We start from the raw sequence: 18,960 nt of genomic DNA, 5'->3' as shown, positions 1-18,960 counted from the left end.
GGACGGCTAGCGCAGATAGTCCTCGAGTGGCTTTGCGAGAAATTTAAACCAAACCACAATATATAAATTAACTCAAGAAACTTTTAAATATTTAGTTGATGTTAGTTAATGAAGATATTTTATTTTAATTGTTATAACTGCCCTTTTAAAATGGTTAAATCAAACTTACAATTTTTATAATACACTCTTTACATAACACGAAATAATTGTTTTGCATTTTCCACTTTCATGTAAGTAGAAAGTGCAGTTGGTTTTGTAAAGGTTATAATGACAAAGATAAGCGATATTTTGTGTTTCGTATTTAATAAACAGCAGGTGCTTTAGGTTGATTAACTACTTTGTTTACCATGTAGCTTCTATCAGTTTTCACGTCATTAGTTAAGTTATACGAAGGCATACTTTGACAGAACTCGGGAGCTCAATTTTCATTCTTTCAGTAAAAAAATCTGGTTCACAAAACCATCATTAAATATTCAGCGGTGATGGAGTTATAATGGGTCGGTCAGTCACACTATTCTTACATGACTAGCTGCCTTCCTTTTAGTCTTACACTGCTAACTTAGGGACGACTATCGCAGATAACCCTCTTGTATCTTTGCGCGAAATTTAAAACAAACCAAACCAAAAATTAAATATGCTACTGTTTCGCTTACATTGAAAATGTCAAATATAATTTTAAGGAGTTCAATCTCTTTGGGTTTCTTTTAGCGAATATAATGTGAGAATTAATACAGAACACCAAAGGAAACTTTTGAAATAAATGAAAAACATTAGGATGAGATGAAAATTTTAGCTGTTAATGATGTCATACTCACCTCCCCCCCCCCAAAGTAGCAGAGCTGTATGTCTTCGACCTCATAACGCTAGAAACCAGGTTTCAACAGCCGTAGTGGGCAGAGCATAGGTAGCCCATTGTGTGGCTTTGTATTTAATTGCAAACGAGCAAATGATGACATCATAATTAAGGAAGAGTGTTCTTAATTTCAATAACACAGAATACGAAATTTTAGAGTCAACGATGAGAAAGATAGACTTTCAAATTTCACTCAGAATGATTTTCTTCATTAATTGGTTAAGAAACTTCCTAGTAGCTTTATTTTAATGAAATGGTGTCCCCTACCCTTAGTGGCACAACTGTATGCCTGTGGACTAATAGCGCATTAAAATGGGTTTCGATACCCATAGTGAGTATGTTTATTTTTTGAATTTTCGCCAAAGCTACACGAGGTCTACCCGCGCTAGCCGTTCCTAGTTTAGCAGTGTAAGACTAGAGGGAAGGCAGCTAGTCACAACCACCAACCGCCAACTCTTGGGCTACTTCTTTACCAACGAATGGTGGGATTGACCGTCATATCATATCACCCTTACGGCTGAAAGGTCGAGCATGTTTGGTGTGATGGGGATTCGAACCCATGATCCTCGGATTACGCGTCGAACGCCTTAACCCACCTGGCCATAGTGGGAATAGCACATGTATCACTTTGTGTAGCTTTTCGCTTAATTGCAAACCAACCAGCCAAGAGAAAACACAACATTAAATGTTAAGAAATAGTTGAGAAGGTGAAGGCTGAGGCACATCTAAGTGCAAGTGATCATTACTCTCTTATATTCGGTGTTTTATTGTATATGATGATTGGAAGAAACAAGATTTTGGTCATGATATTCAGAAAGGCACAATTTGAATGTATGGTAAAAATTGGATATTAGCAAATAAACGACTTTATAAACAAGGTAAAGATGTAAAACTTAATAGTAAGACCTTTCTATTTGCGTTAAGAGTAAGAAGAATGTTAGGATAGAAGTAGGATATTTAAGGGGTGGCATAATAAGGCTAATATCTGATGATTATAGGATGACTGGGTGAATAAATTCTACTTTTTCTTCAAGTTTTAGTGATGAATTTCATGCAAAGCTATTCAAGGGCTATCTGCGCTAACCGTCCCTAATTTAGCAGTGTAAGACTAGAGGGAAGGCAGCTAGTCATCACCACCCACCGCCAACTCATGGGCTAATCTTTTACCAACGAATAGTGGGATTTATCGTCACATTATAACGCCCCTACGGCTGAAGGGGCGAGCATGTTTGGTACGACTGGGATTCGAACCCTCGGATTACGAGTCGAGTCCTTAACCACTTGGCTATACCGGGCCGATGGACATATAAACAATACTTCTTATCCTGGAGGATGGAATAGCTTAAATGGATCCAAAAGTTGTTTGTTGTATATGAATGTTATGTCCAAATTGGTACTTCCAACAACAACAATAGAATGTTCTATAAACGAATTCTAAGCTTTAGAAGTCAGTTGGTATAGCTTGAGAGTTCTGCCAAATTACGTCTTTAATAAACAATGATGTATAAACTAGCATGACCAATTACGTCTTTAATAAACAATGATGTATAAACTAGCATGACCAATTACGTCTTTAATAAACAATGATGTATAAACTAGCTTTAATAAACAATGATGTATAAACTAGCATGACCAATTACGTCTTTAATAAACAATGATGTATAAACTAGCATGACCAATTACGTCTTTAATAAACAATGATGTATAAACTAGCATGACCAATTACGTCTTTAATAAACAATGATGTATAAACTAGCATGACCAATTTTCTACACTCAGTTCTTTAGTTGGCTAAAGAATTACCATATAAGAAAATTCACTCTCTTACTTTTTATTTTTCATATGTTACTCATAAAAACTATTACAATTAGGCCACTGAAATAAATTAAAACTTGTACCCACATTTTGATAATTGCTCTGTAAGTGCAAATACTCTTTGTTCTTGTTTTCGACATTATTGCAATTTTACACCAATAAAAGTGTAGAATATGGAAAGAGAGAAAATAAAACAAATTAACAAATTTCAAAATACAACTCTCATAGATTCCTCAACATGTTATAGAACAGAGCACAACATAGCAGTCTTAAACATTTATAAGTTAGTTAAGTACATCTTACCATAAAATATATTCTTCTTTGAACATGAAAGCATATTTATATCGACATAAGATGAACTATAACATAGTGGTCAAAATAGATAATTACCTACCTTAGTGGATGTCCTGTGTAAGACGGCCTGTAAAAGAATGGAGAGAAAAACGTGCAAGTGTTGGACCACGAAGGAGGAGTGGGTAGAATAGGAGTGATAGAAAACAGTGAGAACAAAAACAACTAATTAAGTCAGCACAAAAGAGTAACACACACACACACACATATATATATTAGCTTTCGGTCATTTGTTAGTAAAGAATCGAGTATTTTTGCAAAATTTCTACCTCATACGTTGTATTCGGCATGCTTAGTTTATAATACCCCTAAAAATGATATAGTCGAGTACGTAGGTATTTATTAAAAACATGAGACCAGGTAATAATTGCTTTCCACAAAATATCACCTGCACGAGCTAGCGGGTATCTGTTTGCGACAGTTTTTAGAATGGAGTCCACAATGAGAACGTAGCGTAACGGATTTACTAACATATATTCATTGTAATAGTTATGCTTGTTTTAGTTCAATATATATTTAGATATGCATGTAACTGATACTGTTAAATGTGTATTGTGAAATTCTATTCATTAAATTTGTAAAAGATTCTCGAGCGTGAGAATCAACAACGTAATATGTGTGCATGTAAAATACTAGTTATTGCCAGTAGTATTTTCAAATGAGCTTTTAAGAACCACGCCTTATAGTTTATATATCGATGCTTGAAGAAACAGTTTGATATTGTTGGTTTGACACAGTTAGTATAGTAGAAACCACGGAAGCTATAACTGTGATAAACGCTCATTAATCGGAAAACTACAGACATTTAATCAGGAACGTTTATAGATTTCGAACATTATTTGACTTCAGTGAATTAACTTCGGAAGTTATTATTTCTACGAAGACATCGTATAACTTCAGCAGAAAACTCACATGTGAAGAAGCTAGCTAGCTTCCAGTCATGTGACGTATACTTGCGTATAGAATTAATTCGCTCATTGTGACCCGTCGATAAAGTATTTAATTCCAGACCAGATAGAAGACTCACTGTTGTTTTTAAATTTGTGAAACTGTTGTATATAAATCATTATTTGTAATAACTGTTATTATAAATTGTATTGTTATTTATACATTATAATATGTACGTGTTAAAAAAGAAAATTGTGTTTATCAATCTTGTTAGCAAATATAAGTTTGTTATATATCGACATTCAATTAACTTCTAAATTAAAATTAAAATTTCAGACTATTTGAAATCGTAATATGTAACAAAATAAGTGGGATACTCGTCCGAGATACATTGTAATACGTAACAGTAGATATTAACTACATGTAACATATTTCGAATGGCATTCGCAGAGAGGATGGATGTATAATCTGTACAAACTGTGATAAATTTTGAGAGGTCATCACAATGATTTATGCTAAAGTCAATTCACACTGCTCTGAAACAAAGAAATATCAGCGTAACTAAAATGTGTTGTTAGTTTATACAAGAAAGCAAATCCAAGTGTAAATAATCCTGATACCATCAAAAAATGTTCGTGAGGCTTTAAACATGATTAGATTCACGTGATTCAGTGTTACTATGGCAATTATCAAAAAGTGCTTCAAACACGTAAAATTTTGCTACAGCCTCAACAAAACAACACTGCTGAGGTGTTAAAAGTCATTAATGAAATTGCTTCTGGAATTCACGCCTTAATCTGGAGTAGTAATAACGCTATGCCAATTGATCAATGGCTCAACATTGACTCAGCAGAACCAACTGGTCAAGAGTTGTCAGATAAGGACTTCATTTTCATCGAGTCTCTAAAAGAGCGAAATGACAGTAAATCCAAACATCGAAAGTAATTATCTGGTAAAGCCGGTCAGATTGAATAAAGCAACACTTAGTCTTAAAGACGTCATCACATGGTTCACATGAAACACTGATTTCCGTGAAGATGATGACATAAGGTGTTATTTGATTAAAGCTCCTGATAAGCTTCAAAAGAAAAATATTCAGTTGAAAGTTAAACTTTGATTACATCCTTCCTTAGAAAGTGGCTTGTTGTATAACTGACCAATATTTTGTGTTTTAAATTCTGTATGCAAGCAAATCAGGATAGTGTGAGCGCAGTGACTACTAGGGAGCGATAGTTTGCATCATAATAGTGAAGGATAGGTCAGATTTTTTTTAGGAGGGGACACAATTTATATATAATGCACAGGTTACCATTATCTAGCAGAACACCCTATACGTAAGTCACTAATTCGAAGAAAATGATGTTTTACGAGATGATAACGAAATGCTACTTTCATCTTCCAATTTGTATAATTACTGACGACGTACAAAATAATGGGTATACATTGTGCATACAGTTAGTTGTCTTCCGTTCACCAGCTGTCTTGCCACTCCTATTAGATCGCACTTTTGCATTCATCGATCGATAATCCATGCTATTAATAGTTTACATTGTACTCAAGGTGATTGATTCGACTATCAGGATGTTTCAACAATGTAAACGCGTTAGCTCATTACAAATATGTTTGAATTAACGAGATTTCACTGTAAGTTAGAAAAAAGAACATTTTGAAGAATTTGCATAGCAAACAGACAGTATGGAAGATATGTATATATATACATACATATATATCAGGTAATCTCATAAGTAATGTCCGAAAATTTAATACAGGAAATGCATCATCATTTCTGTCTTTGTAGAAGGCCTCAGTAACTAAAATGTGTAGTAGGACGTATATAAAATGTTCAGACAAATAAAAGAAACTAACCCAATTTCACTTTTTCACATCATTAATGAAATAAACACTTACGAGGATGGATGTGTCTGAGGAATACATTAGGTATATAATGCTTTATGATTTTAGAAAAGGCAATAGTGCAGCAGAAACTACACGAAACATTCAAGGTGTTTATGGTGCGAAGTGTCCCAATGAAAGAACATGTCGAAGGTCGTCCTGTTGAGTTTAATGATGACTTGCTGCTGGCTGCACTTGATGAAGATTGTGCTGTAACATTTGAAGAACTAGTACAGAAGCTTAATTCAACCCAGTTAACAGTTCATCGTCATTTGCAACGGTTTTAAAAGGTGTCAAAACTTGGAAAATGGGTTCCCCATGATTTGACAGAAGCCAATCTTAGAACAAGAGTGGACATTTGCACTTCTCTGCATTCTCTTGAACGTAATTCGCCTTTTTTGGACAGATAAGTGACATTAAAAATGGATATTTTATAAAAATGTTAAGCGTCTCAGACAATGTCTCAGTGCAGATAAACTGGCTCAAGCACAGCCCAAAATGAACCTCCACCCTAGGAAAGTCTTGTTGTGGGTTTGATGGGATATTGTTGGTATGCTCAACTTTGAGTTGCTGCTACTCAATGTTAACGATTACATCAGACGTCTTTTGTCAACAGTAAGAGCACTTGAATGTTGCACTGAAAGAAAAGTGGCCTGTTTTGATCAATCGTAAAGGTCTCGTGTTACACCAGGATAATGTACGGACCCATACAGCAAGGATCACATCTGCAAAGATTGAAGAGCTAGACTGGATAAACTTCCATATCCTCCTTATTATCCAGACTTTTTCCCATCTGATTGTCATCTATTCCGATGATTGCAGAACTATTTTGATGGAAAAGAAATTGGAACATATGAAGTTGTAAAAACTGTCCTCTCTACATTCTTTTCCTCCAAACCCCAAGAATGTTACAGAAGTGACATTCAGAAGCTTGTGAATTGTTGGCAGGAAGTAATTAATAATAATGGAACATACATTATTGATTAAATAATATTAAAAGCGAGGCGTTTGAAATCCTTTCTCTTTTGCTGAACCTAAAATCGGACATTATTAAGGGATGACCTGATATATTGAAAAGAAAACAAGAAATAGTTGCTATCCAAAAGTCTCTCATACACGTGGATAAAATATACGTCACGAGAACATTCCATAACCTACGATTCTACTGCATTTTCATCATCAGAAATTTAAAAAATAAGCCCATTATTTTTACCAATGTCTAACGAATATACCACTCATTTAAGTTTCATATAATCTCCTAATATTTATAACCACGGCTTTTACTTTTAGCAATAGAAAGTATAACACAAAAATAGTTAAGCCTAGTCAGTAGTTTATCCAGTGCTTTTCAAATGAATAATTACTTGATATTTTTTTCGACTACAGTGTCTTCCACAACAGAAACGCAGAAGGTTGTTGTGAGATATGATAGATGGCGCTGGAGAAAGTGGCGGTGTAGACGACGGTCGATTAGGTTGACCATTGTAGGGACCTTCTAGTTCCACAAACTGTCTGTCCTGTTAGAATAAAAGATGATTGGTCAGTGGCTGTGATTTTTCTTTCTTAGAATATTTGACCATTTGCGCGTAGATGGCCGCTTAAATTCTGTATTATATTTCAATGACAGTTTTAAATACTCATTATAAGAGTTTAAAACATTTTCGCCTTTTTTCGAGAATAGAATCTAAAATTGACTTCTTAAATTACACATATTTTCAAGCTTAAGCTTATATACACACACACAATAAAAGTATTACATTCATATATAACTTTTGAAACGGTTGCACTGTTTCTGCGAGGAATTATGAAAGATAATTTAAAATCCATTAGTCCTAATCAGTTTAAATATTTGGAGAAAAACAAACTATAGTCAACCTAAAATGTGTATATGATAATAGAGTTATTTATAGAGCTTTACCTGTCCTCAGTAGCACAGAACATTAGTTATCCATGTTAAAGATTGTCCACCCAAACAATATTGAATTTCATACATCGTAGAAATCGAAACGGTGAGATTACTTTACATTGTAAAAAGACATTGAACAAAAGTGCAAAAACAAACAAACAATGTCAAGGAAACACGTTATTTGTACCTCAATAATTCAAATACCTAAGATATAATAAATAAACTTAATAATCTATTTAAGCTCGAAGCCGAAATTCAAATGGTAGTGCAGGTCAATCTACGCTTTGATCAACGTGTGTTATTCGGTTACACTCGTGTCGGAGAATTCCACTCCTCATCACTAACCCTAAACACAGGTTAAACAAAGAGAGAAAGAAAGAAAGCGTTTCATTCCAGTCAAAAACTGTTGGGCTGCTAGAAGGGTATACCTTCTCCTCAACCAGGAGATGGAACGAAAAAAGAAGAAAAAAAAAGGAAAAGAGAGACAAACTGGATCTATATCACGTAAAGTATCAGACATACTGTTAGTGTGAACATGTTTTGTAGTCAGTACAAGAAAAACCTACAAGTTGGCCAGGTGAAGTTAAGAAAAAATGTAACAAGCCACTATTCAGTTCTTCACGTTATATCGCCACACAGTATAAGATATAATAAATAAACTTAGTATTCCGAAAATTGTTTACTCTTGAAGCCTTAAGTTCAAGAAAGGTACAGAGCTGGTAGTCTTGAATTAACTATAACGGAAACACAAACACTGAAGGAGTTTATACACATTTTATGTATAACAGTCATGTGAAAAAGTTAGGACACCCTATGAAAGCCTGTGTATTTTTGTAACATTTTTGGACATATAGATATTTAATCTCAATTTTAACAATACTGAGAGATTATAGGAATATAACTAAACAATTAAAAGTGAAGAAAAGACATTTCAAGATCTTCTGTAAATGTAATTCTACAAAAATGCATATTCTAACTGAGGAAAAACTTAGGACATCCCCACATTTATACCCACTTAAAATGGCTCAACTCACACACAGGTGTATCACACCAGGTGCACATGATTAGAAGATCGTACTCAGCATTTTGAATGAGGCTTGCCCTATTTAAACCTCAGACATTTAGTTTGGTGTGCTCCTGACTGTTGAAGTGAGAGTGAGCACCATGGGGAGAGTAAAAGAGCTGTCTGAGGCCTTCAGAAAGAAAATTGTAGCAGCTTATGAGTCTGGTAAGGGGTTTAAAAAGAGTCTAAAAGATTTTGAAATCAGCTATTCCACTGTCCGGAAAATAGTCAACAAGTGGAGGGCTTTCAAAACAACTGCCAACATGCCAAGGTCTGGTCGTCCAAGCAAGTTCACCCCGAGACCAGACCACAAGATGCTAAAAGAGGTCTCCAAACACCCTAACATGTCATCACGGGACCTACAGCAGGCTCTGGTTACTGTTGATGTGAAAGTGCATGCCTCTACAATCAGAAAGAGACTGCACAAGTTTAACTTGCATGGGAGGAGTGCAAGGAGGAAACCTTTGCTCTCTAAGAGAAACATCAAGGCCAGACTGACGTTTGCCAGAGAGAATGTAGACAAAGACCAGGACTTCTGGAATAATGTTCTTTGGACAGATGAGTCCAAAATTGAATTATTTGGACAGCAGAACAGAGGACATGTTTGGCGTAAACCAAATACAGCATTCCAGGAAAAGAACCTCATACCAACTGTGAAGCATGGAGGTGGAAGCGTCATGGTTTGGGGCTGCTTTGCTTCAGCAGGACCTGGACAGCTCACAATCATAGAATCCACCATGAATTCTACTGTGTATCAGAAGGTGCTTGAGGATCATGTGAGACCATCTGTACGAAAATTAAAGCTGAAGTGGAACTGGACCCTGCAATACGACAATGACCCAAGACATACCAGTAAATCCACCAAGGACTGGCTGAAAACTAAGAACTGGAGAGTCCTGAAATGGCCGAGTCAAAGCCCAGATCTTAATCCCATTGAGATGCTGTGGGGTGACTTGAAAAAGGCTGTACATACAAGAAACCCCTCAAACATCTCACAGCTGAAAGAATTCTGCATTTAGGAGTGGGGCAAACTTTCTTCAGATCGATGTCAGAGACTAGTAGATGGCTACAAGAAGCGTCTCACTGCAGTTATTTCAGCCAAAGGGGGTAACAATAGCTATTAGGGGGTAGGTGTCTTAACTTTTCCCTCAGTTAGAATATGCATTTTTGTAGAATTACATTTACAGAAGATCTCTGAAAAATCTTTTCTTCAGTTTTAATTGTTTAGTTATACGAGAGAACTCGTATTCCTAATATCTCAGTATTGTTGAAATTGAGATTAAATATCTATATATCCAAAAATGTTACAAAAATACACAGGCTTTCATAGGGCGTCCTAACTTTTTCACATGACTGTATAATGTATATTTAGAAAAAACATTTCTGTGATGAGTGAAGATAAAAAACAGCCCAAACGTAGAAACATGGTAGTAACTCTCTTATAATAAGACACACATTCATTACCTTACCGAATACCAGAAACGAATATGTTACGTTATATAAATAATGATGGTTGAGTCTGAACGGATATTTTGGAAGAAGACATCCCTCGCTAGATTGTTTTATATGTAAGTTGTTGTGTACGATCGTAAATAGTAAAGAAATGTGAGTATAATATCATATATCGAAGAACTCTGTGCACCATAAATGAACTATCAATAAGTCTTATAATAATGTTGATAATTTCTGAACGCTCCGATTTATTACGTTACGTACACCACCCATTAAGGTTTCAAATAGCCGTAAATTTTGTTTTTAATTTAAAAGTCAATTGAATGTCGATAGGTTTGAAATTTATGATATTTGCCAACAATATTGGTAAACACAATTTTCTTTCTTAACAAAAATATATTTTAATACACAAACAACAATATAATTTATAATAACGGTTATTACAAATAATGATTTACGTACAAAAGTTTTACAAACTTACAAACAATACTGAGCCTTATATCTGGTCTGGATCTGAATATTTTATTGATGTTCACGGAGAGCGAATTAATTTTTTGTTGATACATATGTGCACTTTCTTGACGGCGAGCTAGCTTGAAGCACACTAGGCTTTTCACCGACGACAGTATCTAATGTCTTCGTAAAAATACTCACGTCTGAAGTTTATCCGCTGAAGTTAAACGGTTTGTAATGTTCCGAATATATTTAACGTTCTTGGTCAAATATCTGTAGTTTTCTGATTAATAAGCGTTAATCACAATTACAGCAACCGAGATTTATAGTATACTGACTACCGCTGACCAACAATATTTTTTAATATCTCTCTACTTGTTGCGGTGGCTAGTTTTTATATTCATTAGGCGATATTCTCGGAAGCTCACTTAACAACAAAATTCGAAGATACGCTAGTGCTTTCATAAACATATTGTTGATTGTTGATTCTTATACTCGATAATATTCTACAAATTTATAGAATACACATCTAACAATATACGTTACATCCATTAAACTAAAACAAACGTAGACATTTAAATAAATGTATAACAGTAAACTCGTTACACCAATTAATCGAATACAAGCTTTAGAAATCGGGTTCACTTGAAGAACATAACACTCTAAACAGCAAGTTGTTCCTAACTATCTGAACGTGGTGGTCTAGACACCAAACTCATTCTAACTAATCGGGCACATGCCTTAGTGATAGGGTTAAATTGTAGAATACAACATAGTAAGTAGTCTTTTAATTGATTGAAAATGGTACTCTGGACATCAAATTATTTCTAATCTCTCCAATGATATAATCAAGAAGCCAACTTGTTTCTAATTAAACAAATATAATCAATCATTTATTCCATGAAAGTTACAAGTATCAATCATAATAAAACATAGCGGTATGTCTGCTGACTTACAACGCTAGAGACCGAGTTTCGATTCCATTGTTGAACAGAGTACTGTTAGCCAATTGTGCTTTGTGCTTAATTATGAACAAACAAAACATTACTCACAAGGATAGTTTTTCTTTTCATAAACAAAGAGAATGCTCAGATAAATATGTTTAGGTATACCCAGCAATATTTAAGTATGCATTAGTTAGAACTATGAAACAGTGTTCACGCATGCATGCCACTTGAAAAAATTCACACTAAACTGAAAAGGATGTAGCAATCGATCAAACACATTAAACATTAGGAAGACTTAACCCTAAATACATTAGCATATTATAAAATAATATATAATCTATAGTCTAAGATATTTTAATCCATTTATCACTACTTAAAGTTTTTTGTATAAAAAATAAAATATTAGTTTTCGTCGGAATCCCTTTGGCGTAGATTCATATCCACGGAGAAGGAACACCTTAAGCAAGGTGCAGTTTATCTTCTCCAGAAAGTTAACTCTGCATTAACCCACGTGTTTTCCGTGCTTAGTGACCCGTGAAATTAAGAAAATCACAGCACTTGAGTGGTGTCTGGGTCATTGCAATACAATAATTTGTTCTTGAATTCCTACAGATGGGTAACTCTAGATTTGCCCCTTCATGGATCAGTCAGCTGGTCAACAGTGGTTAGGGTAAATGAGTGCCAGTATCGGACGTCTGCAAGAAGTGTCGTAGAAATCACTTTTTATGTGGCTCAGCTGTCCTATTTAGTTCGTGTACCACATCCTTTACGGAACGCAATAGTAATTGAGGGCGGTGTGTTTCCAAATTCAATATTCTTTTCAGTCGCGTTTAGTATTCTTAAATCTTCGACATACTCACAGAGTGGGCTACTAACTGCCAGCTAAAAACTGACAAGCTAAAAAAAAAGAGCTTGGGTATCTTCTTTGGATACCATACTCTAAAAAACCTAGTAGACCATATTCAGAAGAATCAACTCATGGCAGATCAGACGTCAAAGCCAAAGTGTGTGTTTTTTTAATTTCGCGCAAAGCTAAACAAAGACTATTTGCGCTAGTCGTCCCTAATTTAGAAGTGTAGGAATAGAGTGAAGGCAGCTAGTCATCACCACCCACCGCCAACTCTTGGACTATTTGTTACTAACGAATAATGGGATGACCGTCACGTTATAACATCCCCACGGCTGAAATAGCGAGCATGTTTGGTATGACGGGGATTCGAATCCGACACCCTCAGATTGCGAGTCGAGTGCCCTAACCAACTGGTCATGCCGGGACTATCCAAAGTGAATATTAAATTAAGTTTTATTCTGTAATCTTTTACTCTACAAATTAACAGATACCATTGTACCTCCCAGCCGATTTTGTAACTTCATTGCCAAGAAAAGGTTCATTTACAGGGAAATACTAACACCTTTTGCAAGTGCTTTCCTCTGATTCTTCCACCTCATCTGTTGTCTTGAATTCATGATCTTCAGGAAAATGTCTTAAAAGATTCTTTTTTATAGGTTGATTGCTTTTATATTAAAATATATCAATTGCTTTATTTAAATTCAAACTGACTTAATACCAATTACAAGACATCTATTACAACATGTAACACAATCTCTTTCCTCACTATTAGTTCAACAGCTGGTTCTTTTTAACTACACTGTTCAAGAGAAGACATTTCCTGATTTATGGCGTTAGGCTATTTTCATCCATTTTCTTTAAAAAATTTAGATAAATGAGTCCCTTTATTTCGTAGATTGCATACTGGCCCACGTATGTAAACAAATCATTTTTTTTTCTAGTCTGCATGCTGTAGCAGTTATATAAATAAATACATTACTCAGATCCGCTTCATTACAATATCCATCTAGAGGGAAAAAATACTAGCTAGTATAAATATATAAACAGGTAAAAAAATGTGTTACGTTATTTTCGAAACTGTGCATTGTGATACCTAGATAACAAAATACATATAAATTAGTCCTGTGATTAGCTGACGTTTTTCTGTTAGTATAACAAATTGTGAATCCCGCTGTGTACTAATGATTTCAAGTCAATTTTATGTTAAAAATGTCTATGATACGTTTGTACACTTGTTACTTTTAGACTTTAACAAAGTTATCAATACGTTATTATTATGAACAAACAATACTTCTCGTCTGAATATTGTTGAACTTAGATAAAGAAAGAAATCATATTATTTTCCAGTACTTCTACTGCTACATTAAAGACTGAAATACGCTGCGTTAGCTCATAGACTGCACATTGGAACAATCAAGTAAACAAACACGTTACCTACTTCCTTAGCTAAGTATTGTTACACTTAGAGAAACAATTACATCACGTTAGTGATTAAATTGCTTCAACTTGACAAGTGATAATGGACTGTTGTTCTTAATCCGTATATATTTAAAATTACGTAAGAGATATGCCACATTAGTTCTTGATCTATATATTGATAAAGCTAGATAAACAAGACGTTGTTTCGTTTGTATATTGTTTGAGCTATGTGAAGAAATGTGTGTTGTCAGTGTCTAGACAGAATACTTTCACATCAAGGTGACTAAATACGTCACGTAACTTCCTAGTCTAAATACGTCACTCAATTGTTAGTCTGCATATTGTTATATTTATGGAAAGTGTGTGTGTGTGTTTTCTTATAGCAAAGCAACATCGGGCTATCTGCTGTGTTTAGCAAGGGTAATCGAATACCTGATTGTAGTTTTGTAAATCCGTATACTTACCGCTGTCCCAGCGGGGAACATATTTAAGGAAAGAAATACGTCATGTAATTTCCTAGTCTTAATGTTGTTACACATACGCATAGAAATACGTCATGCTAATTACAAGTCTACATTGCTTCTTCCGAGAAGGCCCGGCATGGCCAGGTGGGGTAAGGCGTTCGACTCCTAATCCGAGGGTCACCAGTTCAAATCCCCGTCGCACAAAACATGTACGTCGTGGGTAAAAGAGTAGTCTAAGAGTTGTCGGTGGGGTGATGACTAGCTACCTTCCCTCTCGTCTTACACTGCTAAATTAGGGACGGCTAGCGCAGTTAGCCCTTGAATAGCTTTGCGCGAAATTCAAAACAAACAAACAATTCTTCCGAGAAAAGAAATGTGTAATTAATTCTTAATGATCCGATTGTTATATTTAGTTAAATACCACATATCAAAATTACGTTGACTACCTCTAATTTGTTGTTTGGAATTGAGCACAAAACTACACAATGTGTTATCTGTGCTCTGCCCATCATGGATATCGAAACTCGGTCTTTAACGTTATAAGTCTGCAGAAATGCCGGTGTGCTACTGGAGACGCCATAGTGAGAGAGAAACATGTTAATGTATTAAGCTTAGTTACAACTGTATGATGAAGTACGTTTGTAAAAATAATACGACACCTTTGTCCCTTGTTTTATTTATTATTACATATTATTGATACATTTAACTAAAACGTGTCACGATAAGTGTATGTAGATAAAAATATCGCAATGTTTTCTAGTTAATGTATTAAGATATCAAAAGTATTGTTTCCTAGTTATTATACTGCAATACGTAGGAAAAGAAATAGTAAAATAAATACTATTTTAGTTGCTATTGTGTAGATTGGTACAACTATTTATTATCCAACACAATAACTTTTAATCTGTATGTTATTAAAAATATGTAAATAAATACAGGTATATCAATTTACTTTCTAGTATTTGTATTGTTACATCACTGGAAAAAGGGAATAACAATGTTTCCTAGTCAATATACTTTATTATATCTAAGCTTAAGTAAACAAATACGCTACTTTAGTCTAAGCTTTATGTTGTTTCATTTGCAGAGTAAAATGTGGTATATTAATTACTAGCCTATATATTGTTACTTCTACAAAACGAAATACACTACATTAGTTCTTCGTCAGAATACTGTTAAATATAGATTAAATAAATACACTACCTAAGTTTCTAGTTTTTAAACTGTTATATCCATACAAAAATGGGTTATATTATTTCGTATAGAAAAGGAAAGGTTGTATATAACTGTTTATTTACGAAACTAAAAGACAATGTGTGCCTGGCAGTGCATGCGTGTATGCATGTTCATAAACCTGGAAACTCAGTATTGTTGGCTAATTGTACACTGGTACTTTTTACGTTTATACAGCGTAAAAATAAACGTCGTTTAATATGTTATACGAGTGCAAAAGTATGACTTTTATAAAGTTAACTTCAAAGGCAAATACAATTAACATCAGCAAACGGGCGAGGAAACACATTAAATTAATTCTTTATCTCTCCTTGGTTTATACAGAAGGTAATATTATTGCATCTCAATGCGAATTTCAACAGACGACTAAAAAATCAACAATTAGGCCTAAATTTTAAGTAGGCTTCGTACGCGTAGTACGCGTTTACCCGCTGTATAAACTTCGGGTACTTAAGCTTAATAGCCACTGCCGCAACTCCATTCATTCTAAGTGCTCTTCAGATAACAGATTGCGCGAAATAAAATACGATTTAGACTCATATACATACGCTTCGTATATGGGAGGCCGAAGAATCACTTCCGTCTATATCTGTTTTTTTTTTTATTGCTAAATAGTGTTTTAGTTGTAAATTAATCTTATCACACACATCATACGTGAAGCAAGTGTTTAATCCACTGTATATCAATCAACTGTTATACCCAAGTTGTGAAATACGTCGTTCGAGTTCCTATTTCTTATATTGTTAAAACACGCGTACAGAAATCTCTTCATTATATCTTCGTCTGCACAATGATAAAAAAATGTCACATCACTTATTAGTTACCATGTTGTTATATCTAGAAAGAGATATAGGCTATATCAGTTCCTGTTCTGTATATAATTATAGCTATAGGTAAAAAATTCATCGCTTTTGTTCCTTGTTCAAACTACATGAGAAAACACGTTAATTTACTACCTACTAAAATTAGACAAAGAAATATGCAATGTTTCTTTGTAGATTTTAATACTAGGAAAATTAGGTAAAATAAAACAACAACAAAATAAACAAATTACATCCTATTCTGCTCTGCATATTGTTACACTTATGCAAGGATATATGTCATGTTCGTTCATTAGCTTAATTTGCGGGATCCAAACCTGTCTCTGTGGGCGTTATAATGTTACTATATGCTAATAAAAAGTAGCTCAAAACTTGGTGGTTGTAATAACTGCCCTCCCTCTAGGCTATCACTTTAAAATTTTTTCATTTGTTTTGAATTTCGCGCAAAACTATACGAGGGTTAGCTGCGCTAGCCATCCCTAATTTAGCAGTCCAAGACTAGAGGGAAGGCACTTAGTCATCACAGCCCACCGCCAAATCGTGGGCTACTCTTTTACCAACGAACAGTGGAATTGACCGTAACATTATTACGCCCCCACGGTTGAAAGGGCGAGCATGTTTGGTTTGACGGGGAATCGAACATACGACCCTCGGATTACAAGTCGATTGCCTTAACCATATGGCCATGTCGAGCCACACTTTAAAATTAGGGACGGTTAGCGTGAAATTCACTGTACACAAATAATTTCAAAAATAAATCTCAAAGCATTCTGGTCCCGTATAAAAAGGGCTACAAAATCAAACAAAACAAATACCACTAACTATCTACCGCTACTATCAACGCTTAAACAAAATAATAAAGTGATATAAACAAATAAACAGGAAATACAGCTCCAAATGAAATCTAAAATATCAAATGATCGAAATAAGGATAACCTATTGAAATAAGGACAACCTATTCATGAACACAGTAGATAGTTATGTTAAAACAGATATATGTGCCAAATTTCATAACTGACACCACAAGAACACGCGCTTAAAACCACAAGAACGTGACAACATGACGAAACAGCCAATCAAACCCATCGCATCAGCAGAAGTACAAAAACGTTAAACTCTAGAAGAAGAAAACTCCAAGATAAAACAAAATACAAAACATATTATTAAAAAAAAATGCCTTCTGTGATTACTAATACACCTCACAGCGATGTTGAACTTATCTCTATAAACAAGGTATAAATCAACCACCGCTTGGAAACAGGCTGATGTTCATATGTTCAAGAAGGAAACAAAATCGTCGAATAACCTCCAAATATACAAACCCACAAGATTAACCAGCAGTATAAGAAAACTTATAGAAGAATTAATAAACACTAGACTTATAACTTACCTAGAATACAATCTGGAATAGAAAACGATTTTCCAAAAGAATAATAGAAGACAATCTAGTTAGCTTAAGGAAAGAAATAACACGAGGTTTTAACTCAAAACACTTCACAGTGGCATGTTTTATTGATGTAAAAAAATCATTCGATCAAGTGTTGCACAATGCCCTCAGATACACATTTTTCCAGAATGAAACTAACTAAAGAAATTATTTGCAAAATTTCTAACTGCCTGGCAGATAGGATCATCAGACTAATTGTTGAGAGCAGCTACTCCAAGTGCAACAGTCAAGAGGCGGGTTTTCCTAAAAAAAAACAAAAAACTACGATATATCAGTGATGTGCTGCTTAAAGACCCAAACCACGCTTTCTGCTTACGGTTGACAGGTAATTTTGCTATCTGAGAGAGAGTCCCAAATCCTACATACAATGTATAGTTACTATTGAACAAAACAGAACTTCACTCATTATATGTAGAATTAAATTTAACAAGCACGAAACATACGTCATCTTATTTACAAAAAAGGAAAATAAACATGTAAAATAACACCATAGAAATCTCTAGATGGAACTCTTTTTTTTTTTTTTTTTTACAGGTTGTAACATTAGCAAAGTTCTTAGAGGTCATATTTGACTTGAAAGTAACATGGATATCATATACATATGGCATTAACACCAAAATCTGGAAAAGAGCGACTTACTTTAGAATCCTGACGGGCTTCAAACTAAGGAGTTTCACTTGAAAACATGTTTAAAATATGCAGATCATACATAAAACCAGTTACACTGCACAACATTTTTTTTTTTTTATAAGTTTTGCTTCCTGAAAAGTTTTGCTGATTGTGGCAGGTACCCGGTGGATATGCACAAATATAGTTTTGGTTTTGCTTCATCACGTAGGAACTGTGAAATAGACAGTTAACTGTTTACCGGCAATAACGTATTTGATTGCGTTTATGTTTCTAATACGCTATTAAGTTCAAAATAATTAAAAGTGTTTTGCTCCTGATTTTCGTTTGTATTCAATGTCCGGCATCACGTTGCAGCGTACAACAGTAGTCAGCAAGCATTGACGGATTCCAGTTGCCCTGATATCGTTTTTCCATTGTAGCAATATCCTGGTGAAAACTGAAGATTTCGATGAAACGGGCAAATTTGGATGTGATT

The 18,960-nt window shown here is 34.6% G+C and overlaps 1 protein-coding gene across 3 annotated transcripts in view; it reads right to left on the bottom strand.

Moving 5' to 3' along the window:
* LOC143240600 (potassium voltage-gated channel protein Shal-like) overlaps positions 1-18,960 on the bottom strand; it is a 116,134-nt gene that overhangs the window by 2,519 nt on the left and 94,655 nt on the right. Inside the window, exons 4-5 of one of the 3 annotated variants that reach the window (XM_076483310.1) lie at positions 7,165-7,317; positions 3,063-3,089 (exon numbers count right to left, since the gene is read on the bottom strand). In XM_076483310.1, coding sequence (XP_076339425.1) covers positions 3,063-3,089; positions 7,165-7,317 — 180 coding nt within the window. Of the gene's footprint in view, positions 1-2,755; positions 2,795-3,062; positions 3,090-7,164; positions 7,318-18,960 lie in introns of all 3 variants that reach the window. The other 2 variants (XM_076483309.1, XM_076483311.1) reach the window with 2 other exon arrangements.

The sequence above is a fragment of the Tachypleus tridentatus genome, chromosome 13 (genome assembly GCF_004210375.1).
Source record: "Tachypleus tridentatus isolate NWPU-2018 chromosome 13, ASM421037v1, whole genome shotgun sequence".
NCBI classification, from domain to species: domain Eukaryota; kingdom Metazoa; phylum Arthropoda; class Merostomata; order Xiphosura; family Limulidae; genus Tachypleus; species Tachypleus tridentatus.
The sequence above is the reverse complement of the archived record's forward strand: the minus strand, read 5'-3'. Positions and strand labels throughout refer to the sequence as shown.